Source organism: Psittacula echo (assembly GCF_963264785.1).
Source record: "Psittacula echo genome assembly, chromosome: 3".
Classification (NCBI taxonomy): Eukaryota; Metazoa; Chordata; class Aves; order Psittaciformes; family Psittacidae; genus Psittacula; species Psittacula echo.
Window position 1 is genome coordinate 30,332,569 of NC_137736.1, and position 24,907 is coordinate 30,357,475.

Below are 24,907 nucleotides of genomic sequence, written 5' to 3' on the forward strand. Positions count from 1 at the left end.
CTTTTCCTATTAACAAATTATTTTGCCATTTTCTTTGGGTCCAGAGAACAGTAGACATGGAATTAGCCATCCTAACTTACTTTAAAGAGTGACTTTGGGTAAAGACTGTACTTTGGTTTAGCCCAATGTAATTGGTTAGCAAACTTCTATAAAAGTTCAAAGAAGAAACATGGGCATACCATGCTGTAACAGTTGATCATGTTGAGCGAAATATTAACCCTGTTACAAGAGTGGTGTGATAAATCTAGATTGCCAGCAAAATGGAAAATGGGACTCTGCTATCTATTTATAACCATTGAAGTATTGCTGTTTGTTGGGATTACTTTAAAATACTGGACTATATATGACTTTTCTAACACAATCTAATTAGATTGATCCCAATCTAATTTGATATCAACAGTGTCTGCATAAACTGTGAAAGTAAAAGCATGAGGGAAGTGTGTTTTCACCTATTTTGTTAGACGTTGTTAGTGTATCTTAATATTTTAAAAGGGATACCATCAAAAGAATCATAATGCTTGTGTTTGATGTTAGAAACTAACTGAACAACACTGAAATTCTACATTTTAAAATGTTAATATAATATATGTATTCTGTTATTTACAGCCACATTGCCAAAGAGTACTTCCTTTACTAGATCTGGTCCAGGATCACAGCTAAATGCAAAACTGCAAAAGGCACAATCATTTGATGTGGCTAGGTAAGTTGGTAAGGAATGAGTGTATGTGTGTATCTGGTTTCTCAGAGTTAGAAATATGACTTCTCGTTTGCAAAGTTGTTTTCTGAAATAATATTTACTTGCAGAAATCAATTCCTGCTGAGATACTACTTCAGGATTTCATAGAATGCTGTGGTTTTACAAGGAATGCTCCATGAGTAATGAATCATTGAAATATAATAATTAACTATTACAGTATGTGTTGACACTATTTACAAACTCTTGGAAACAATTTTTAGAAAAGCGTTTGCTTCTGTAAGCATAATCTGCATTGTGTAAAACTGTTTTGTCCTCCAGCCTTTTTTCCTCTAAAACTACCATTTGAGTATCTATGAAGGAGAGTTTCATTACTTAATGTATAGTAACCTTACTTCACAGATCAAGGTACAAATATAGGTAAAGACTAAAGTAGCCTTCAAATCTGGCAAAACTTGAGAGGGAGGAATTGACATGGATAAAACTTAAGTAGTCAGGTTTTTCTTTTTTTTTTAAAGTTTCAATTCTTGTTTTCATTATCTAAGATGCAGCTTGGTTTTGCTTTGTTCCTATGATGGAGGATTATTTCAGCACAATAGTTTGGAAATAGAAAAGAGAAATAGAGGTATTAGCTGTTTCAGGTGTTGTCATGTAAAAATAGGATATGAGGTCAATTAGTAGAGTGAGAGTGTTCACATAATCCTTCTTAGCTCAACCTTGAAAGATCTTACCGTGCTATCTGCTCAGTGGAACAGGGAAAAGAGATTTGCTGGGCTTGGTTCTTTTTTTTTTTTTTTAACCTGTAATTTGGTGCTGTTACAAATGCTTATTGAATCTGGTTGCTTTTTTTTTTTTGTGTGTGTCTTTTTTCGGCCTTAACAAAAAATGACAAAGTTTAAATGTGCCTAAAGACAGAAAAACTGTGCTCATTGGTTTTCAGTATGAAGACTCGTCAGCCTTTAAACATAGGAAATCATAGCTACAAATAACAGCACTCAACAGAACCTATTATGTGAATTAATTAGAACTGAGAATATTATTTTTGTCATTTGAGCTCCATTACAAGAACATTGATTGCTTTAAAATTTAGGTTTTTTGCACTTTTAAAATGTTTTCAGTATATTTCACATTTGTTTTCCTTAATCAGTTTATAAATTATTTGGCTAACACAACCAGTTAAAGACTGGGTAAAATGAGGTATTACTTTCTGCTGACTGTTGTCAGGTGTTTCCTGTTGTATGTTTATGTAAAGGCTTTTCACTGTGAACTGTTTAGGTTATTTAATTTTCTGCTAGTAAAGAAAAAAGCAAAACTCTTAGGCCTCTCATTCAACTTTACAAAAAAACATCTTCTAAGATACTGAATTATGATAAATGTTTTCAAACAAGAAATCAAACCTTTTGTGGTTTCAGGAATAGAAGGGAATATTTGTGAAAAGAACCATATTGAGCATAAAACTTGATCTCTGTGCAGCATGTCATGTTGTTGTACTTGTTAGCTTCATGTGATTAAATTTAAAATCATCTTTCCCCCCCCTTCTTACCCTTTTTCTAATTCTAGTGTGCCTCCTGTGGCAGAGTGGGCTGTACCTCAGTCATCAAGACTGAAGTACAGACAGCTGTTCAATAGCCATGATAAAACAATGAGTGGACACTTAACAGGTATTGAAGCAGTTTCTGTCGTTTCCTTTTTTCAATCTGTAAAAAGCCAATTATAGTAGCATTTAAAATGCTGTTCCCATAGCAAAAAACTCATCTCTCTCTGTTGTTGCCATCAACATTTTTCTGTTTGACTCTCCCAACTGCTTAATGATCTTGTTTAGAAACAAATATTCATTCTAGCTGGGATAATTTTATCACCTTCTTTCCTTTATTTTCTGTAAAGTACGTTGGCGCTGGGAAATGATTCTTAGAAAGGGTACAGTGGGTTATGTGAAAACTTGTGCAGCCATTTCCAGTTTCAGCTCATCCACTGGTGAGGGTGCCTACCCAGTTTCAGAAACAAACTGAAGTGATACACTGCCTTAGTTCTACTTCCTTTGACTTTCATAGCTTTCTTTTTTTTTTTGGTGTTTTTTTTTTTTCTCCTTTTTTGCCTTTTTTTTTAATCTGTTGTTGAGAGGGGAGGGGTTATGGGGCTTTTTTTGTTTTTTTCCTTTGGTGGGGGGAGCCTAGTTAATGTTGATAACATCTTTTCAGTGTTACCTATTCAGAACTAAGCTCTGCTTGTGCATTAACTACCTGGTAATGCAAGAAAAGAGGAAAGTTGCTTATGTGTTTGTTATTCTTTGTTTCACTTTGTTAGGTCCACAAGCAAGAACTATTCTTATGCAGTCAAGTTTACCACAGGCTCAGTTGGCTACAATATGGTAAATCTATCAATTTCCAAACTGGAAACAGTACTTGAACCTCTATACTGAATACTGTGGGCTTTTTCCCCCTTTTCAGTCTCCCTCCACTGATAAATCATTACATGTTGCTTTTTTAATGTATAACTTTATGTGGTGCTTTTGGTTAAATGACACTTTATAGAACAAAACCTGCACTGATATGCTTATATTAATATTACTTAAAATTTAAAAATAGTATGTTTTACACTATGCACATAGATGTTTTGTAAGTTGGGTTTCAGTTATGAGTTTTTTAGGCAGACCAGATGTTGAGCCTCCTACGTCTTCCACATCGCTGGCAGTATGTGGTACAGCACCAGTGAAACTTACACATTTGCGCAGGTAGTACAAAAGGAAGCTTAATCCAGATCCCTGCTTTTTTTTTGGGACTTCTCTGCCTTTTAGATGAGTTTATAAGGGCTTATTTCCAAGGGGCTCAAGTTACATACACTTTAAATAATGGCTTTGAAAAAGATTTGTCTCAGCTTCTTGTTTTGCTTTCAACTTCTTGTTTGCTGAAGTTTAGTATGTTCTTATTGTTACATGGAATGTTACTTCTGATTAACTGCCGTACTTTTTACGCCATGGCTTGAAAACCATTGTCAACTCACTAACCTGTCTGACTTCTGCTTGAGGGTTTCAACTGTGTTTTCAGTTTAATGTGGCAATTAATTTGCACTTGCTTTCTTTGCTAAGCACAGATGTTTGTGTTACATCTTAAAATACACTCTTTCCTTCTGTTGCCTAACAAAGCTACTGTAAGGAAAAAGTATCAACTCAATCATCCAGCAGATGATTAACCAAAAAATACTGTGCTTGTTGCCAGTGTTCAAGCAGGCTATGTGGGCAAGGGAATGATGTCAGTGTAGTGGAGGAGTTCTAAACATAACTCTCTTTTGACATTTAAAACTGCCAAGTCTACTGAGATAAGGAATTGGTCCTACAGCTTTTGTTGCCTGGTGTATAGCTCTTTTTTCTGATACTTGCTCTCTGGTAGTGGAACCCCTGTCGCTGTTCTCTGGGGCAAGATTTGTCAGTCTGTATTGGGTTTGTATTCACTGATTCATAGACATGCAAAGTGAAGTACAGTATGCAGCCTGTCAGCTACTCTCGTAGCAGCTGTTCTTGTACTTCTGGTACAAAGATGTGGATCCAGACTGTTAAGACAGCTGATCATTTATATCTTTGCCTGCTAGATTTTCATTCTAGTGACTTGTCCTTGTGCTCCAGCCTGAGGAATTCATTAACACAAACATGGGTCAAATGAGCCTATAATTGTCTTCCAAATTTAAATCCTGTAAACAGTCCTGTACCTCAAGACATCAAAAGAATGTATTAGTTGCTTATCTGTGATTTTTCACAGTATCATCAGACATTTTCCTTTAGAGAAACAAAGCTGATGTTTAAGCTGTTAAATTTTGTCCAATGCCACCTTACCATGAGTAAAAGCATTTTGTGCATCTGATGGAGCACTGGTTTAAGGTCATCCAGAGATGTTACTCCATAATTTTTTAGTAAGTGTATAATGCTAAAACTCTTTTGTGCTTGTCAGGACTAGAACGTTAATGGCTTTGATTTTAATGCAGATGTGTGCTCTGGAATGTGAGATAGGAGCCTCCAGGGAAGAAGGATTCCAAACCAAAAAGTTCTACCAAACATCTGAGCTGATTGTTTTCTAAATGATACTGTGTAGTAGATGTTCGCAAAGTGTTCAAGAAAACTCCACTGATTAATGTTACTTACATGGTATCTACTACAGGCAGCACTCAAAAAGCAAGCAAAATAGAAGCCATGGCTATAAAGATAGTTTCAAGGCAGATGTGTGAGATATGTGGGAAATAGTGAAGCATTTGGGTTTTGCTTTTTATTTGTTTTGAAGAAACAAAGTAGTGTGGAAAAAAATAGTGAAAAATTGAATTAATTTGGAACTGAATACTATGCGTTTTAACAGTGCTTTTTAGTATTTAAGAGTTTACTTACTTTGTTCCTTCCCTTTAAAAAGGAATCTTTCCGATATTGATCAAGATGGAAAACTTACAGCTGAAGAGTTTATTCTGGCTATGCACTTAATTGATGTAGCTATGTCTGGTCAGCCGCTGCCACCTGTACTGCCTCCAGAGTATATTCCACCTTCTTTTAGGTAAAGGGTTATAATTCTGGAATCTCACTCCTAAGTTTTTATCTCATTTGGGAAAGCTGTCCTGTGACTATGAAGTAGAAGAGATTGAAAAGTGATCCCTCTCCTTTTTGTACTGCATCTATGGCACAAAGTGCTGCCTTGATGGGAAATGCTTGTCTAGCTTTTCGGTTTTGTACAGTCACTGGATGCTGGAAGTAGCAAGAATTCCTTGTAAGAATACAGTTTTGGTCAATGTTTTATGCTAGCATACCTTCCAAAACTTAGTCTAGCCATATAAAATTAAAGTGTTAAAATTCCAGCCTATATTTCTTTAGAGCAAATAGTATGTATTGGAATTCAAAACATTATATGAATTTGCACTATAGCAAATTAGACTTTTTTTGACACAGTTGTGTATGTGAATAGTAGTGACGAGTCATTACTTCTGTTTCTCTATTTCACTTTTTTGTGGAGAAATGGCTGGGAAGACAGTGACAGCAATGAAAAGAAATGTTTTCATACAATGGTAGCTTCATATTCTTTAAGTATCCTCCTGAAGATTACGATTTTGTTGTTTATTCCATGTGGGATCTTGTTTTTGGCTTGACTATCTTGAGCTCTTCCTCTGTCTTTGCAACTTTTGCTGTAGTTGAGATAGGCATTTCCCCAGCTTCAGACTGGTCACAAGCAAGAGATGTTGGGGACAGGGTTGAACACATCTGGAAGCTGCATGGTTCTGTGAACTTTGAACTGGGTTTTTCAGGTCACTGGTGTGTACTGTTGAGACTCTGGAGGGTACTGTTATCTTAATGGCAATGGCTGAGTAAAATCCTCTAGGCAACACTGAGGGAACATTAAATATCAGTAAACATTTCATCATGGCATTTAATTTGTAATTTCATCATTAAATCATAAATAAATTTGGCAGGCATAGGTTCTTTTAAACAACTTAGAATTATCACTTTATTGACAGAAGAGTACGCTCTGGTAGTGGCATATCTGCTGGAAGTTCAGTGTCTGCAGACCAAAGGTTACCAGAAGAACCAGCATTAGAAGACGAACAGCAGCAACTGGAAAAGAAATTACCCGGTGAGCAAGCAAAACCAGAGATACATTGTGTGCTCTTATCAGAGAGATGCTATCATCAGGTTATATGCCGTGGAGTTAAAAAGGCTTATTAGGAAATGTTTTCTTTTGAGATCAGTTTGTGACATGTCAGAGACGTAACCAAGACACTGCTTGGTCCAGCTAATTCCTTACTATTGCATGATCCTTTGTGTTAGTGACAATGGAGATATGAATAACATTTGGGTTGCTCATTTTATGCACTCTCAACAGAGGCAGCACTTTGCAGTCCTCCTACAGTTGTACAATGAAAACTTTTTACTAACTCCACATTCTGACTTAAGTGGAGTGTAGTTTACCTTATGTACTCTTAAAAGCACAGTATACATACAGAGGCCTGTTTCATTGCAGTCTGTGTAACAATATGTTTTTTGATACAAGCCTTAGCAGCTCTGCTTTTGGGGAAAATAAAAAAAAAAAAAAAAAGGAAAAAGAAGAGAAAGGCAGTAAAGGAGGAAAAAAAGGGACTTAGAATCATAGAATAGTTTGGGTTGGAAAGGACCTTAAGATCATCTAGTTCCAAACCCCTGCCATGGGCAGGGACACCTGGCACTAAACCATATCACCCAAGGCTCTGTACAACCCAGCCTTAAACACCGCCAAGGATGGAGCATTCACAGCTTTCTTGGGCAGCCCATTCCAGTGCCTCACCAGCCTCTCAGTAAAGAATTTCCTCCTTTTATCCAGTCTAAACTTCCCCTGTTTAAGTTTTAACCCACTACCCCTTGTCCTATCACTGCAGTCCCTAAAGAAGAGTCCCTCTCCAGCATCCTTGTAGGCCCCCTTCAGATACTGGAAGGCTGCTATGAGGTCTCCACGCAGCCTTCTCTTCTCCAGGCTGAACAGCCCCAACTTTCTCAGCCTGTCTTCATACGGGAGGTGCTCCAGGCCCCTGATCATCTCCTCATGGCCCTCCTCTGAACTTGTTCCAACAGTTCTATGTCCTTTTTATGTTGAGGACACCAGAACTGCACACAATACTCCAAGCGAGGTCTCACGAGAGCAGAGTAGAGGGGCAGGATCACCTCCTTGGACCTGCTGGTCACGCTTCTTTTGATGCAGCCCAGGATACGGTTGGCTTTGTGGGCTGCGAGCGCACACTGAAGCCGGCTCATATCCAGTTTCTCATCAACCAACACCCCCGAATCGTTCTCCCGAGGGCTGCTCTGAATACAACTGAGTCTATTAGATTTGAGAAGCAGCACTTTCCTGCATTCATTCTTCCATGGTATTGTGTTTAATCATGTATACTAACTCTCTGTCTATTGTAGCCTCTGCTACTTTGCCCAGGTACTTGTTTGTACCTTTCAGGATCATTATACTGTCATTTCTTAAAGACTGATTTTGCAATTGTCATCTTGTAGTCTTACAGCACAGACGTTGATTAAAGGATGGATTGCACAGCACAGCTCGTAGTTCATGAATTTTGTATTTGAACTATGGATTGGAATTGTCTGGGTTTGGCAACCTGTTATTCTTCATTTTTTGGTTTTATTTTTGGTTTAAAGCCATTTGTGGTTTCAGTTAAAGATGAGCTAGAGTGTATAAGCCTTTTACTGTATTTGATGTGCAGATTTTCCATTGTAAAGATAATAGCGTATGTTATCTTGCTTTTTCATTGGCTTTGCTAAATCTGGCTAGGTATTGTGGGGGTTTTTTTCTTATTTTGAGATATTTGAAAGAATTTTTATTGTTGGCTTTTATAACCTTTTAGAAGCTTTCTTTTAAGCATAATAATATAAGCCAATAGCTGTGTATTTAAGTTGCTAGAAGTTTTTCACTTCTATTTTTGTATTTTGGATATTCTTTGTTTTTGTTTTGTTTTGTAACTACCTTGATTTTCCTGAGTAGCTGTACTAGCTTGTTGGACGGTCATCTTAGAATCTGCTCTTTCTGAGCCTTGAACATGGTATCTTATTGTCAATGCTATTTGCAAGTGTTTTGTCTTTCTACCTATTTCTTTTAACTGATTTTCTTGAAATAAATTTTCTTTTTTTTTTTTCCTTTTCTTTTTTCTCCTTTCTACTTGGTTTCCTAAATCAGTGGGAGTTATAATCACATTTTCTATCAGTTTGTATCTTAATATTCTTTGAACCGAGAAACTAATTTTAAACAAACTTGACAGACATCAAAGTGATTAGATTTTTTTTAAGTTTTATGAAAACTGACAATAGGAAAGGGGGCCCAACTTAAATAAAGACAAGAGTTCAGCCGATTCAGCAGATGTTGAGTCAATGTGTCAAACAGTGCATGCACACTTTGAGGTAAATATGTGCTATCTCTTCCCTGCCAAAAATGTACATCTTGAGCATGCAGGAGGAGAAATACAGAATATGGGGTATGGGAATGGGACATACAGATTTTGAAAAGAGACAGAAGGTGAAGTGGAAAGAATAATTTGGAGGAACTGTAAGGGATGGACCTAGGAATGTGGAGCAAGGAAAGGACAATTCTTGATATTGCAGAATGTCAGGGAGCGCCTGCTGGAAATGAGGTCATTCCTTTAGGACTGTAAGTGACAAGCATGCGAATCTGCAGGAATCCAGTCTTACTGAGTTCAGCTGCTCAAGAACTTAAGCAAGCCATTTCTTTTCCTGACAGTAATGAGTAATCTTATGAGAATATCAAGTTTAAATACATTCTGGTCATTTGCATAATAGCTTTTTTGATAATATCATCAGCTGAATTCTTTCCCTTATAGTAATTGAAGTGTTGGTTCTTGTTGCTGCTACTATTCTCAAATGCAAATAGTAGCAAACCTGCTACTATTATCAAGTGTATACAGGAACTCCAGATCCTGTGTCCTCACAAAGGACTAGCTAGTGAATGGTTTATCTAAATTATACCCACTTGTAGGGTTTTGAGGAGAAACCTAGAAGCCTGAGGAATAGGGATTGAAATTCACACCTTGGTTTCCTAAGGGGATCTACAATGTAAATGCTAATGATAAAACCAAAAATCTCCTATATTGCTGTATTATCAGTAGTTTAGAGCTGAGTCTAGTACTGTTGGAAGGTTGTTTCACTTTGATTCAGCATATATAGATTTTGATTTTTTTTTTAAGTCAGTAGCAGAGTTTAATTCTCTTTTGCCCCATGTTTCCACACATTAAAAGTTACATTTGAAGATAAAAAACGGGAGAACTTTGAACGTGGCAATCTAGAACTTGAGAAACGAAGGCAGGCTCTCTTGGAGCAGCAACGCAAAGAACAAGAACGTCTAGCACAGCTGGAACGGGCAGAGCAGGAAAGGAAAGAACGTGAGCGGCAGGAGCAAGAACGCAAAAGACAACTGGAGCTAGAGAAACAGCTGGAAAAACAACGGGAATTGGAACGGCAGAGAGAAGAGGAAAGGAGGAAAGAAATAGAAAGAAGAGAGGTAACCAACTGGGTAAAAGGGAGGTGGTTATGTCACTGGCAGCTGTGCTTGATTTGAACAAAATGTAATGTGTACACTAAATATTTTGCTGTAATTTTTAGTCAGCAAACATTTAAAGAATGAACTTAAATTTCTGGGGGTTTGGAGGTAAAGAAAGAGTCAGCTATCTGCTTCTTTATTTTTCATGTGAAAGAACGAATGAGGTATTTAGGTATAAGACAATGTGCTCCTAACATCTGGCTTACTTAAAAATAGTAATTTTTTTCTTGATATAAAAAGATGCTTGAATGAATGAAGAAAAACTTATGGGCATTGGTGTCATTCATGATTCATGGTGTAGTTAATATGTGAAAGGAAACATGTACTGATTAACTTCCAAAGCTATTATTTTCTCATATTGCCAAAGGATGATCCAGTCAGTGCAGTCACATTTGACTATTTGCAAAGCTTCAGAATGTCTAATGTTGGAGGCTGGAAAAAGATTTGATGCTGTCCTGGAGAGTTCTTCCAGTCTTAATGTGAACCAACTTCTTAAATCAGAAAACTGGATCTTGAGAAAGAGATTAAAATAGAGCGATAATCTGTTTAGTCACCTATCTGCTCTACAGCAAAACCCCATTTCACCAGTGCTTTAAAGTGAACATTTAAACAATTGAGCAATTTCTGTGCTGAAAGAGGCACATATTTTAGTTCACAGCTTAGCAGTATGTTTATATTAATGTTTGGATTGCACATGAGAATCTGAATATGAGTGACTGGAATAGTTTCTTAGAATAGCTTTTCTTTTTTTTTTTCTTTCTCCAAATGGTACAGGCTGCAAAACGGGAACTTGAGAGGCAGCGGCAACTTGAGTGGGAGCGTAATCGTCGGCAAGAACTACTAAATCAAAGAAACAAAGAACAAGAGGATATAGTTGTTCTGAAGGCAAAGAAAAAGACCTTAGAATTTGAGCTGGAAGCTCTAGTAAGTGATCATGTTGCAGATAAAACACACAAGCACAATATTGGCTGTGATGTGGCTATGTTTATTTTCTATAATTTCAAGTTTTCAATGTGGAATAAAAATACTTTTTAGATTGTGACTCGCATGACAAACCATTCTGGTAGAAAAAGAGAGATATCTTTTTTTTTTTTTTTTTTTTTTTTTTAAGAATGATAAAAAAAATCAGTTGGAGGGAAAGCTTCAGGATATCAGATGTCGGCTGTCTACCCAAAGACAAGAAATCGAAAGTACAAATAAATCTAGAGAACTGAGAATTGCTGAAATCACCCATTTACAACAGCAGCTACAGGTGGGAAAACATTCTCTAGTTTTGTTTTTAGCCTTGCATTTTGACCTCCTCAACTGCATCAAGATCCTAAGCAAACTTGCCACAATATATGATGTGTTTTTCCTTTTACATAAGGAATTGTTGTAGATAATTTGTCATTTTTTTGTATGAATGTTCTTCAGATATGTCTAGGAATTGTTTCCTACACTTGAAGGTGTGTCTGTGATTATCACTTCAAACTCATGGAATCCTGTTGAGGGGAGCAGGAAATAAGCTGTTTGGCTGAAGAAGTTAAGGGTTTGGGGGGATGAGGAGGATGAAATTTTATGACTTGTATTTTTGTTGGCAGTGATTGCTCTCTGTATGTGCTGAAAGAAAGAATTGACTTCAGTGAAGTGTCTTGTTGATGATCCTTTCTTTTTTTTTTTTTTAATTATAAAATAATGAACTTTCAAAATTGAAGTTACCAGTTAAACCAGTTATTTCTTCATTTGATCCTGGCATTTGTCTTTCCTACTTCTGTATCTAAAATTCTCTGTCAAATTAAAGATGGAATTATGTAGAGGTCTGCTTTTAGTGACTGAATATTCTTTACAATTTGTAAAGGTTCCTAGAGTGGTAGTATTTGATTTGGAGATTTTTTTCTTTATTAAATATTTTATATTGCTTGAAATTAATTATTGGTCAGTAATAAGGGCTTTCAATGTTTTTTCTACTAGTCAAAACGAATCTCACACTTAGGAGTAAACCAGATCATAAAAGCTAATCCAGCTGTTCCATTCCAGCTTTCTAAGCATAATTAATATAGTACATTTATTTGAACAAGAGCAGACTTGAAAGTTCCAGGTTTTTTGTTTTATGTATCAGTATTTTTTGACTTATTTATTATTTTTTTTAAAACGTCTTACATTTCTGTTTTGTATACTCATATGCACCATTACACCTTTTAGAAGGCATCTTTCTTTTCAAACCAGATTGTTGCAAAGAGTGCGTTTGTGTCCACTTGATGCAAACAGTAGCAAACAATAAATGCTTTGACATAAACAGCTGTCATAGTTAGGCTTGAAACTACTCTTCTCTCTTTAATGAAATGCTCCTGTATTGGCAACTGAAAATGTGAAGGCAAACAGCATTGAATCAAGTGTTTAGGCAATAAGGTTATGCTTAGTGGTACTTGCTCCAAGAGACAAAAAACTTGATGCTTGATAAAATGTGTGGCAAATCCCTCATTTACCTGAATAAGACTGTTGGTCTTATGTGTACAGCCAATCTCTATGTAAAAGCAACAACCACCTGAATTTCTCTCTAACTGTTCTATTCCAAAAGCTTTCCATATAAATGGTCTGAGGTACCGTAACTCACTCCAGACGAAGCTAAGCAGCTACACAGACATTAATAGATAAATGCTATTTCAACAAATTGAATGGAATTCATATCCTGCTTTCATATGTTATTTCTGTTAACTTGGTAATTTTTGTTCAGTTAGCCTCTGTGGTCAGAAAAGGTAAAGTACCTCTTTGCTTTTGTCATAATGTAAGAAATTAAGAAGGAAAAAAATTGTATGTTACTGTAAAAAGCTGTAAGCTGTTTATGTTAAAGACCAATGTGCTACAGTTTAATTAGGGTCCCATTATAACAGACATCATTAAAAAAAAAAAAGTGAGAGAGTATCATTATTATGAAGAACTTGGAATGAGCCTCCACAGCTGGGTGTAATAAATGGAAGGTGCAGATGAAATGAAAAACCTGTAAAATCAACATTATTGGTAAACGATTAATAAGAAATCTGTTCTATCTACCATTAGGTGTGCTTAAATAGGTTATTAAAAAGTGCAAACAAAGGACAGTGTTCTCTGTAGATTTATTAACAATTTTTGAATTTTTAATCATATCCTTGGCTGATAGTAGACGTGCTTTTTCCTTACGTACAGCTTTTATGCATCAGTTTTAACTACATCACCATGAAAGAAAAAATTGAGGAGGGCAGAGGGATTCTTCACCTTCCTAACACATGATTTATGCTACCCAATCACAATGGCTGTGTCCTGGGTTCAGCAGTAGCAGTCAGTTTTTCTCCTTCTTAGTAGCTGTTGCAGCACTGTGTTTTTGACTTTTGGCCTGGGAACAAAAGCTGATAACACCGATGTTTAGACTGACCAAGGACTTTGTGAGTCTCATGCTCTGCCAGGGAGGAGGAGGGGCCGGGAGGAAGCAGGGACAGGACACCTGACCCAGACTGGCCAAGGAGGTATTCCATACCACAGCACGTCGTGCCAGGGGATGTAACTGGGAGCTACCCGGAAGGGCACGTCCCCTTTTTCTGTCGGGCTGTCTTTTCCGGTGGGCGGTATCGTATTCTCTTCCCTTGTTATTTCTCTTGTCGTTGTTATTATTGGTGGCAGCAGTAGTGATTTGTGTTATACCTTAGTTACTGGACTGTCTTTATCTCAACCCGTGGGAGCTGCATTCTTTTAATTCTCCTCCCCGTCCCTCCAGAAGCGGAGGGAAGAAAGGTGGGGGGGGGGGCAGTAGACTGCGTGGTTCTGATTTACAGCCTGGGCTTAAACCACGACAGGCTGAAAGGAGATTATTTTTTTTTTTTTTGGCTTTAGCATTTTGACAGCTCTCTGAAATTTTACTGAAACATCTGGCAAAGTACAACGAATTTTGCACAGTTGTCTACATTTTGCTCTTGTTTTGGAATCATTAATACGTTTGTAGTAATTTTTAATCATCTCTGGTCACTGTAATCGCTACTAGATGGTATGTACCCAGTAGCTTAATTAATGCCTCTTCACTGAATTACTTTGTTCATGACAACTGTAAGGGCACTTCTGTAATGAAAATCACACTTGCCTTTTTTTTTTGTTTTGCGTTTTGGTTTGGTGGTGTTTTATTGGTGGTGTTGATTTTTTGTTTGTTTGTTTTATCATAGAATCATAGAATAGTTAGGGTTGGAAAGGACCTTAAGATCATCTAGTTTGAACCCCCCTGCCGTGGGCAGGGACACCTCACACTAAACCATGCCACCCAAGGCCTCATCCAACCTGGCCTTGAACACCACCAAGGATGGAGCATTCACAACCCATTCCAGTGCCTCACCACCCTCTCAGTAAAGAATTTCCTCCTTTTATCCAGTCTAAACTTCCCCTGTTTAAGTTTTAACCCACTACCCCTTGTCCTATCACTGCAGTCCCTAAAGAAGAGTCCCTCTCCAGCATCCTTGTAGGCCCCCTTCAGATACTGGAAGGCTGCTATGAGGTCTCCACGCAGCCTTCTCTTCTCCAGGCTGAACTGTCCCAACTTTCTCAGCCTGTCTTCATACGGGAGGTGCTCCAGTCCCCTGATCATCTCCTCATGGCCCTCCTCTGAACTTGTTCCAACAGTTCTATGTCCTTTTTATGTTGAGGACACCAGAACTGCACACAATACTCCAAGCGAGGTCTCACGAGAGCAGAGTAGAGGGGCAGGATCACCTCCTTGGACCTGCTGGTCACGCTTCTTTTGATGCAGCCCAGGATACGGTTGGCTTTGTGGGCTGCGAGCGCACACTGAAGCCGGCTCATATCCAGTTTCTCATCAACCAACACCCTCAAGTCCTTCTCTGCAGGGCTGCTCTGAATCTCTTCTCTGCCCAACCTGTAGCTGTGCCTGGGATTGCTCCGACCCAGGTGTAGGACCTTGCACTTGGCATGGTTAAACTTCATAAGGTTGGCATCAACCCACCTCACAAGCGTGTCGAGGTCCCTCTGGATGGCATCCCTTCCATCCGGCATATCATCCAAACCACACGGCTTGGTGTCATCATCAAACTTGCTGACGGTGCACTCAATCCCACTGTCCATGTCACTGACAAAGATGTTGAACAAGACTGGTCCCAACACCTATCCCTGAGGGACACCACTCATTACCCATTTCCAGCCGGACATCGAGCCATTGATCACAACTCTTTGGGTTTTTTTGTTTTGTTTTTATTTTTCAAGTTGACAGCAATAGCTGTGGTTTTGTGGTTTTATCTTCTCTCAATTGATCACTGATGTCGACCACTATATTTTAGTTAGTGTTGCTTGAAGAGTTTATCACGACTGTGATAGCAGAAAGAAGTGTCACTACTTAGTAGAAAAGGCCAGATTTTACCTGGGGCGAACCTAAAAGAGCGGATAGTTTTTTCCTGAAAAAAAGATTAGTTTCTAGAATATCATATAATTTTTACTATCTGATTTGTGGAGGAAAGACTTAAAACAATAAGTGATTTTTTAAAAAGGAGATTTTGATCCTCTAAACAATAGATTAACAAGTCAATATTTTTAGTTACCTTTGTAGGATGATGCATCTGCACTTGGAAATATTTTAGTTTAATACATCTGATACTTGATATAGAAAGATGAGTTAATTCAAAGGAGTAATTATTCTTCAACCTATTAATTAGTTTCAGGATGGAGTTTGATTAAAACTGTGGAAGAAATTGTGTAACTACCTTGGGTGATGAAAATTTGTGCTAGTTAAATGAATCTGTGATGTCTGGTAGAGTGGTATCTCCAGGGATGTTTGGAAGGATTCTGCCTTTCAAACATCTCAACTGTATATGTTTCAATCACGTTTATACTGTCTACAGGGCTTCTGCTGGTTACCTGCAGGGATTATTTGCCTCCCTGATGAACACCTTGGCTCTCAAGTAATTTGGCTTTCCTCTGAAGCACTTGGAAGCAGTGTATGTGGCAGACACTTAAAATCTATAGGGATATCTCAGTTTTTCGTACGCCCTCTTGCTCAGGGTGTAGGATCAGAAGAAAACTTTCCCTCGTTAGATTTTCAGGAACTGTTTTTTGATTGCTTGGTTTGCCTTCTACTGCCGTGTGGGGCACTATTCAAGTCTTGGAAATTTCTTGTTGCGTGAAGCTTCACTGTTAGTGATGCCATTAATTTCTGTCATCTGTTTCTGCAGTACTACTAAAGGATGTGGAAAAGAAATGCTGTGGATGCTCTTAGAATAGATGCTTATTTGCATGGTTGTCTGTGATTTCAGGAAACGGAACTTGACCCTCATGATCCCTTGATATTCTCATCCTTAAATACTCTCCAAAGTATTCTGTCTATTAAGATTGAGTAGTCTGGAATTTAGACATATTCTGGCCTTTAAAAATAAACAACTAAGGTTAGGATTGCATTCCACCCTGAAATACTGTCCTATGTTACTTTTTGTGCTTGAAGAATGATAATTTTTCTTTAAATCCTCTTTTATTTTGATATCCATTCTGCTGTTTGGCTTATCTAAATGGTTCTTGAATAGTATTATTTTGATATCCTTGTGTTTTGAAAGGTGATTGCTTTTCCTCTTTCTCTTGAGGTTTATCCATTAATACTTTTAGTCTATTAAATGCCACATTTCTTGGATTATATAACTTGTAAACTTAATTTTCACAATGCCTGTGTGCTGTACTAATTTGATAATACTGTTTAAATATTTCATGCTGAACCATGGCATGGGGCATGAAGACATTTGAGTGAGAGGATGTAGTGGAAGGGGTAGTGTAAACACAAATGCCCATGTTTGGATTGTAGTTTAAGAACATTGTAACAGTGGTTGTTGGGAAGGAGCCAGGTCCCCTCAGGCAGATGATTTGGAAAATGCTGCATTATGTATTGCTGTTTCTCATTTGCTTCTAGATAGGTAGTAATAGTCTCATGATAGGAGTATCTGGCCTTCATGATACCCTTGAAGGGCTGAAAGAGATCTGCTGATACTATATGCAGTGCAGCTGAACAGCGAGGGACCCACATAACTCCTAATAGTCAAATGCATATTTTATCTTAATTTTGATACTTTGTGAAAGTCCTTGAATCTGCTGTGCTATCTAAGTATGTTTTCTGGAACACAAAGAGATTAGAGTGGTCTGCAGTCATTGCATAATCATAAGATTTGAGCTATACACTGCAGAAGCCCAGTCAAAGGTTGCCATGAGGGAACTGGGACAACTATGAAGTCATGTCAGCATGGCCATCCTTGTGTTCTTCTATGAAACCTAAAAACTTCTCATGGGACTTACTCTGGTATTAAGTGATTAGGTGACATTAATTCCTAGGATTGTATTATGTCATTTGCAGTCCTTCATGACAAATTGAAATTGTCAGATGAGAAATTGTTGATTCCTCAAAAGCCTGCAACTGCTGAAATATATCCCTTGGTTTGTCGGAAAGACGGCATGTTAACACTTAGGCAGTTTTTATAAAATAAGCTGTTTCACCTTCTGTGATATGTTTTGATAACTTAAAGTTGGAGGTCACGGCTTCTGAAAGGTGTAGGAAGTAGCACTTCATCCTGCAGAAGAGCAAGGATTATATATGATATATATATCCACCACAGGAGGAATTTGTCATCCAAAGGTGTACAGTATTAGGACCGTGTGTTGAAATCGAGAGAGATCATAATCCTCTTTCAAGAGTGCTAATCAAGAAATCTAGGACTCAAGTATTCTCATCTAACAGAATGTGTTTTGCATAGTTTTGGGCCATAATATATTCCTTTAAATTGAAAGCCTTTATTTTCTCTTATTTAAAGAAACTGTAAATATTTGTATTCCTATTCTTGGTAAAAGTTAATATTAATTTATCAAAATGAGAATTAAACAGTATGTGCTGGTGTTAATATTTCCTGGAATCTATCCATGTCTTTTTTCTCCAGAATTTCAAGTAAGTACAAGCCCAGTTACATATTCAATGAGAATCAGTTCTCAAATAATATGCTTATATTTTATATAGTCAATTTTTTGTATTGGCACAGAACTACTCCTGAGTGTTAGTAACACACAGGTAGTGTTTGGTAGCAATAACACATAATTTAGTGTGGGAAAAGTAGAATGATTTCAGAAAGAAATGCAAATGGGAGGTCATATGGCTAAAGTCATCCCTCACCTTTTGTTTCTATCTTTTCTTGTTTTCTCTCTCCTTGTTATCATCCATTCAGGAATCTCAGCAGATGCTTGGAAGGTTGATTCCAGAAAAGCAATTGCTTAATGATCAGCTGAAGCAAGTTCAACAGAACAGTTTGCACAGTACGTATATTTTTATACATGTCTAAGTCTATATAGGACATAATGCTGCATTGCAGTGTACTCTGTAATTTGGGGTTTTTCTGTGCTGCAAGATGCATGTTGAAAAATGTTGCTTTCTATGGTCTAAAATTCTCTGCCTAAGAAAATACTATTTGACGATATGTTTAAAACCAGGAGATTCTCTTCTTACTATCAAAAGAGCCTTAGAAGCCAAGGAGCTAGCACGTCAACAACTTCGAGATCAACTAGATGAAGTAGAAAAAGAAACCAGATCTAAACTTCAGGAAATTGATATTTTCAATAATCAGCTGAAGGTAATCCTGGACCTTTTTAACCATTTCTTCTAAATGTTCAGTTAATTATTTTCTAACTTGATTACGGAAAAAAATGCTGAACTAGAATGATTGATTTAGATGTCAGTTTTGTGAATGTTCTCAAATTATCTTTTTGGGAGTTTTTTTGGATATTAGGGTTTTTTTATTAATTTTAAGAAAATGCTACTTAGCAGCCATACTCAGAGTTTGAATCAATTTTATCTGCAGAATCTATGTAAGAATAAATTTGAGCTCTGATTCCAGATCCATGATTGCAAATATGAAATTGCTGGTTTCTGCCCTTTTGCATCACAGAAGTGCAAGACTGTAGTAGGTCAGCAAATCTGCTGGAATCAGTACTTCAAATTGAGATCTGTGTTCAAGAGACTTGTTTTTCTACTGGGACACAGAATTTTTATCTGCTGTTGTAAGCTCATACTTGTTCCTGAATGTAGTTGTCTGTTGTTTGTGGTTTCATGCTTTATTGATCAGTCTTCGTTAAAACTGTGTGATTTTTGTTTATTTCTGCACAAGAAAATGACAGAAATTGCAGGAGTCAGAGGAATTGTTCTTCAAAGACAAGTTATAAATCAGTCTTTAGTTACAAATTTGGACTAGCATTCTTTTTTCATTAAATATTCTAATGTTAAAGTAGTCTATCTGCTAATTCACCTGATGGTTTCTGCTGAAAACTGACTAGAAAAATACCCAATGTCCTGCAGGGAATTACTCTAAAGTATTTAGAAGGAAAAACACTATGATAGGTACACTAACCTTTCTGTAGGTATTTTGAAATTACATCAACCATGATTACATCATATGCCTTCAAATGGAAGGTGTGTTTGAAGTTAAGCAACAAATAGCTTGTTTTAACATTAAAGATGTTAGTAATTATAGGAAAAAAAACCCCTATAAACCATACCACTACTTGTTTCAATGCCAATTCAGAGATGACTTTCACAATCTTAAGCTAGGAGGTAGAAAGAAGAGAATCTCTGCGGAGTCATAAGAGACACAGACAAACAAAATGTGCACAAATTATTCTTAAAGAAAACAGAATGGCTCGCCTCCAATTTTTTTATGTATGTTTTTTTGGGCACATGTTAACATGTAATGCTTTTTGGGTGATTGTTATTTTAAATGGAATCATTTTGAAGTGTTTTGTGGATAAATATAAACAAAGGATGTTAATTCTAAGATCAGTGTCAGTATTTGGTTTGATCATAAAGGACCTAACCAGTTTATATATGGGCAGAGAGGTGAATAATTTTAGTGCTGTGACAGTAGCAAAACGCATGCCAAGACGAAACAAAATGCAGTATTTTAAGTAGTGAAGAACTTGACTTAACAAGTAACAAGCTAATGATAATTAAAAATTGAAGATGTAAATTAAAGACATTGACAGTGATTTATCAGAATGTCTGCCATCTATCCAAGAATACATTGAGTCATTGTAAACTATTTTAAAATTTAATGGGAAAATTGATTTCTGTGCTTAAATCTCAATATTTAGAGTTATTTTAAATGCTGAAAATAAGTGATGTAGACCGTTCTTTGGGAAGACTTCGGCAAGCTTTCTCTGGCTTGAGGATACTGTGTTCTTAATTTTGTAATGTGTAGAAGCAGTGTTTAATAGGAAGATCACTTTCTGATGCTGTATGTTGGTATTTTTGCCTTACTGCAGCTTTCTTTGCTTTCTTGGAAGAGATGAGTTTAAGAGAGGCAGTTGTACTATTGTCACCAAGCAGGTGGGAGCTCAATTCAGACAGTTTTATTTTCCCCCTTGATAGTTTCGCTAGATATACAAAATGTCTTTTGATTGGCCTGAAAGATTTTATTACTAGATTTAAATACCTACAAAGGCATATATACCTTTTCGCGGACCATGAGTGGTTGTAGTACTCCCAATGCCAGAGAAACTGTTTAAACAATGCTGTGTGTGCAGCAGTGATTTAGTGGCTGTTGTTCTAGAGAGAGTTCTCAGAATGCCTTGCATATGGGACTTTATGGACAAAGCTAGTGAAAGCATCTATGAGACTCATGGTTTTATTAGGGTTTTGAGAAGTGGAAAGTCTATTTGTAAACCTAGGTAGAACACACCTATCTCTTCAGTAATAATATTGCTCAAAACAAAGTAGTCTGGGAATTGCATAAATCTCAGATACTTCTACCTGTTTGTTTTTAAAATGTATTTTTATTAAATAAATTGAATCCTCATTTTTGAATCAAGGTTGCTTCTAAATTATTTTGTAGGTTTAAAACTGATAGAGCAGATCACCATAAAAAAGTACTACTTTGTGCTTCAGTATACTAACAGAGATGCACAATTGCTGGGATAGCTGTTAGGATGCAGCACCATAATTGACACTGTCGTGTGCAGCTTTTGTACTCTGACAGGTGATGGAGAGGTACTGGTGCTTGCCTTGTCTTTTATAATCCAGCTAGCTTCTGAGTGAGAAGCAGAATGGTGTGGTACTGTTTGTGAACTCCTCCTCAGAAAAGTGTATCTAAATAATCTTTAGGTATATACCACCTTACGGCATTTCACACTTATTTCCTACAGGAAGAGGGAGTAATACATGTTTTTACCTAGTCAAAATGTATAATTTAATAGAAAACAACCAAAATTGTAAATATGTAAGCTACTGCTCCCTGAGTACCAGTATATGCCAGACTAGTACGATGAAATGCTTAAGAGACAGGGTAGTTGACAGCAACGTTAAATTATAAACTTTTGTCATTGTTTTTGAGATTTATTCTTTACTGATTATGAATATTGGTTACATTTTCTCCTATGTGAATGTATCCTTAAAGTTTGCAAAACTGTTTCTGATTCATTCTCTTGAAATAGGCTATGCTTGATAGTGAATACAGAAATATGCAGTGATAGTACAAGAAAAAATGAAGTCTGTAACTAGCATCAAGTGTGCCTTTTCATTAATGAGACCATAAGGTTTACCTAATATTCCAATATATTTTAGGTTATGGGTCAAGTTTTAATACCATACTCCTATACATTGGATTGTACTGCATTTGCCTCCATATTGTAGCTTTTATATCCTGCAGTAAGTGAATTGAAATTGAAATTGAAACAAGCGTTGAATTACCTCATCTTTACTTCATGACTTAATAGCATATGTGAGTGACTAGGGAGACAAATGCAATATTTTTTTCCACTGGATCTTTGGTCATCCTTCAAAAGAACTGATTTAAAGTTCTTCTGATTAGCCCTTTGGAACTCAAGTGTTTCAGTTACTTTAGTTGCAAGTTAACATCCCAAGAGTTGGAAATGTTTATAGAATTTGGTTACTTTTTTAAAATTTTTTAGATGTTGTGGTTTAAACCCAGACGGCAACCCAGAACCATGCAGCCGCTTGCTTGCTCCCACTCTTTCCTTCCCCCCGCTCCTGTACAAAATGTTACTAATATTGTAAAACAGGTAGTTTCAAGAATCTTTGTTGACCAGGTAGAAAGAACCACATGGTTTTAGGAAACTGTTAATACTTGCTTGGCAGAGAAATAGGTACCTTAGCCTGCAGCTGGTCAACTATTCTTTTAAATCAGATTTGCTGTCTTTTATGAGCGTAGGAACTAGTCTTGTGATTGTGCTGTATGTGGTTATAGAGCAAGTGACTGAGTTTGTGGCAAGGTTGAAAGTTGGGCCATCTTTTTAATGTCCTGAATCATGGTTGAAGGAGTCTAATTTCCATTATTCTTTAAAAATCTTAGCCTAGAAACCTAAGAATTAAAATTGATACATATATTAGTAAAATGCAACTAGGCAATTGTTTATTTTCTCTGCTTTACAAAATAAACCTGTGGAATAGAAGGCTTTATACTAGGTTTCCTGTTTGTATATTTATAGCCCTACTATAAGTTACCTTTACAAATTCTTTCTACATTCAGTGAGAATTTACATTTAAATGTTACAAAGTTTGGCCATTGCACACTGTCAAATAAAGCAATAATAGTTCTTAACGTGGTCCTTGTCTCCAGAGACCAAATAATGATTTCATATAGTATAGAAGAATCAAGTATTTAAAGCTTATCGGTTTTACTGCACAGAAGAAGAAAACTAATAAATCAATATTTCTGAAATGCATTAGTCTTGCTGAGAAGCTTTTCTCAGCACCTGGAAAAAGTGAACAAGTATAATCAAGTTCTTAAAAATGTTTTACATTTTGTGTCATGTTCCAGTTGTTGTCAGTCCCTGTCTAGTCAGTGTGCACTGGACAAGTCTTGCATATGAATGCCTGTTTACATTTGAGCATTTCTTTCTTCCAGTCAGTGGCAATGGAAGATGCAATGCTGCAGTGCCTGGCAGTTCTCCTGGGCTGCGTCAACTACTTAGACTCCTTTCTAAAGGTCTCCATGCCATACTCAGGCAGTACACAGCTATCTCAATCTGAGTGATGAACTTCCTCCAGTTATGTGCTTCACTTTACCATAAACAGATGAGTGTGCAGTGTTTAACTAAGTTAGTATTTTAATAAGAGATGCTAGCACTAAAACATAACCAAAGAGAAGAGTTTGTAATTGTTATCTAATCCCTACAGCTTAGATTTGAATTGCAACTTGGGCAAGGTACTAGTTAGTTATTTTTGTCTTGCTTATCTGAAACTTCAAGATTTTAAGTTATTTGCCTATTTGGTCATGATGTTCAGAATTTTTAAAAAGAAAACACTTTTATATTAAGTATTCCTACACAGTACTGTAATTTGTGATTTCAGGTATGAGAGATGGCAATATATTCCCTTTATCGAGTCTCCCATAGCTATACTATGGGATGAAAGAAGGAACTGTTTCAGTCAAGGAGAAAGCAGGCTCTTTGGGAGCTGGGGAATGGGGTAAAAGAGTATTGCTGTGGAAAAGCCTCAGTGAGCACAGAACTGTAGGGTTCTTTCCTCTTGGATCAAATGCTCTGGTTTGTCTGAAGGGGAGAGGATTTGATAGAAACCTTGTATTGTAGTCCCTGAATTATCCTAAATTCTATTGTCTTTTGTCAAAAGGCAAAATTTGAGCTTAAACAACTATATTTCTAATGCTATGGTTTTCATAGCAATACGACTTGTCTTTATATAGTGAGTATTACTCAGCTGTATGAAACTCATATTTTAATTCATATTCAATATTATGTGGGTACTTAAATGTGGCTATCCCAAAAATTTTACTTGTTAGTCTGTTTGTGAATTAAATAGAAAGGTAACAATTTCTTTCTGTTTTTAAGGTAAGACATGCTTTGTCCTGCCCACCAGAAAAAGAGAAGCATCGTTATGTCTTTGGAGTTACAATATATGATTTGTAAATGTACAGCTTTGAAGTTGCTTGTGTCTGTAAAAGATGAGTGTAGGACTGTGCTGAATATTCAGCTGGCAAATGTTTCATTCCGTTAACTGTTGAAGTGTTATTATAATTTTGTTCAACTGGTGTCCTATAGCACTGTGGGAAATGCTGATTCTTTCTCCCCATCCTCCCACTGGTACTTGGCAAAACAACAGAACATCTATCTGTTGCATGAGATACCTATCAAATTTTTATTTCCTCCTTGCTAATGCAAAGAATCATATATATTGCATTTTTTTCTCTCCAAAAATATTCTACCCAGTGCTATTAGTATAACATAGGTTAGATTTTCTTAACTGTTACAGGTATATCACGGAAAATCTCTTTACAAAGTATTGAACCAGCATATTGGCTTAGCTGGGAGGGAATAATGTGTTAAAATATCTATGGAAAACTTAAGTAATTTATAAAAATGTCCCTTGAGATCCAAATTTAGCTGAGCATATAGGGGAAAATGATGGAATAAGCAAACAAAATAATTTCATTATTTGGACCAGAGTTGGCAGGAGCATGTAACTGCTGTCATGCAGCAGTTAATGATCCTACTACATGTACTCAGTTTGAGAAACTCCATGCTTCAGAAAGACATGGAGGCATGGCTCATAGGTACACCTTCCGCAGTTTTCTGTTCGGCAGTAAAAGTGGCATATATCGTAGGGTTAGTGGTGACATAAACATACATGTCTATACTACAATTAAAATATAAAGATTGGGCTAGCCTTGTATTTGGACATCTAGTGGAAATGAATAATGTTAGTTCATAGATGTCTTACAAATTGTAACTTGTTTTTATGTATTTGCAAATTCAGGGAGTTTTTCTGAAGGGTGGAAAATACCAGTATTCTGAATTAGCCATAGATTCCTCCTGATTCTGTGTATAAAGATGAACTGAATCATTCTTTCTAATTTAAAAATGTCTTGTTAAAAAGTAAACTAAGCTCAGATACATGCATATGGGTTGTCTCACTTAAAACTTTCGACGTTTATAGGGTTTTTTTGTTTAAACTGTGATAGCCTTCATATTCTTGAAGTGGTTATTTCTATTTAGCTGCTCAAACACCAGAGTTTGGGATAAAGATGCAAAAGGAAAGAAAAAATAAACCTGAAAACATTGTTGTCTAAATAGCTTAAAGCTTTTGCAAGTTGCAACAGATTATCTTCAGTGCTGCCTTATTAGAAATGTGTGTCTATCCCAGAACCCTCTGTTCAATAGCAAGAAGAGT

General features: G+C 36.7%; 1 protein-coding gene across 3 annotated transcripts in view; it reads left to right on the forward strand.

Moving 5' to 3' along the window:
• Positions 1-24,907, forward strand: part of ITSN1 (intersectin 1) — a gene marked incomplete at its 3' end in the record, with an annotated part of 109,631 nt that overhangs the window by 20,905 nt on the left and 63,819 nt on the right. For all 3 annotated transcript variants that reach the window (XM_080614392.1, XM_080614390.1, XM_080614391.1), the window contains exons 6-15: positions 607-700; positions 2,255-2,355; positions 2,999-3,062; positions 5,086-5,223; positions 6,176-6,291; positions 9,443-9,705; positions 10,519-10,668; positions 10,856-10,996; positions 17,940-18,027; positions 18,202-18,341. In XM_080614392.1, the coding sequence (XP_080470518.1) occupies positions 607-700; positions 2,255-2,355; positions 2,999-3,062; positions 5,086-5,223; positions 6,176-6,291; positions 9,443-9,705; positions 10,519-10,668; positions 10,856-10,996; positions 17,940-18,027; positions 18,202-18,341 (1,295 nt within the window). The remainder of the gene's footprint in view (positions 1-606; positions 701-2,254; positions 2,356-2,998; positions 3,063-5,085; positions 5,224-6,175; positions 6,292-9,442; positions 9,706-10,518; positions 10,669-10,855; positions 10,997-17,939; positions 18,028-18,201; positions 18,342-24,907) is intronic.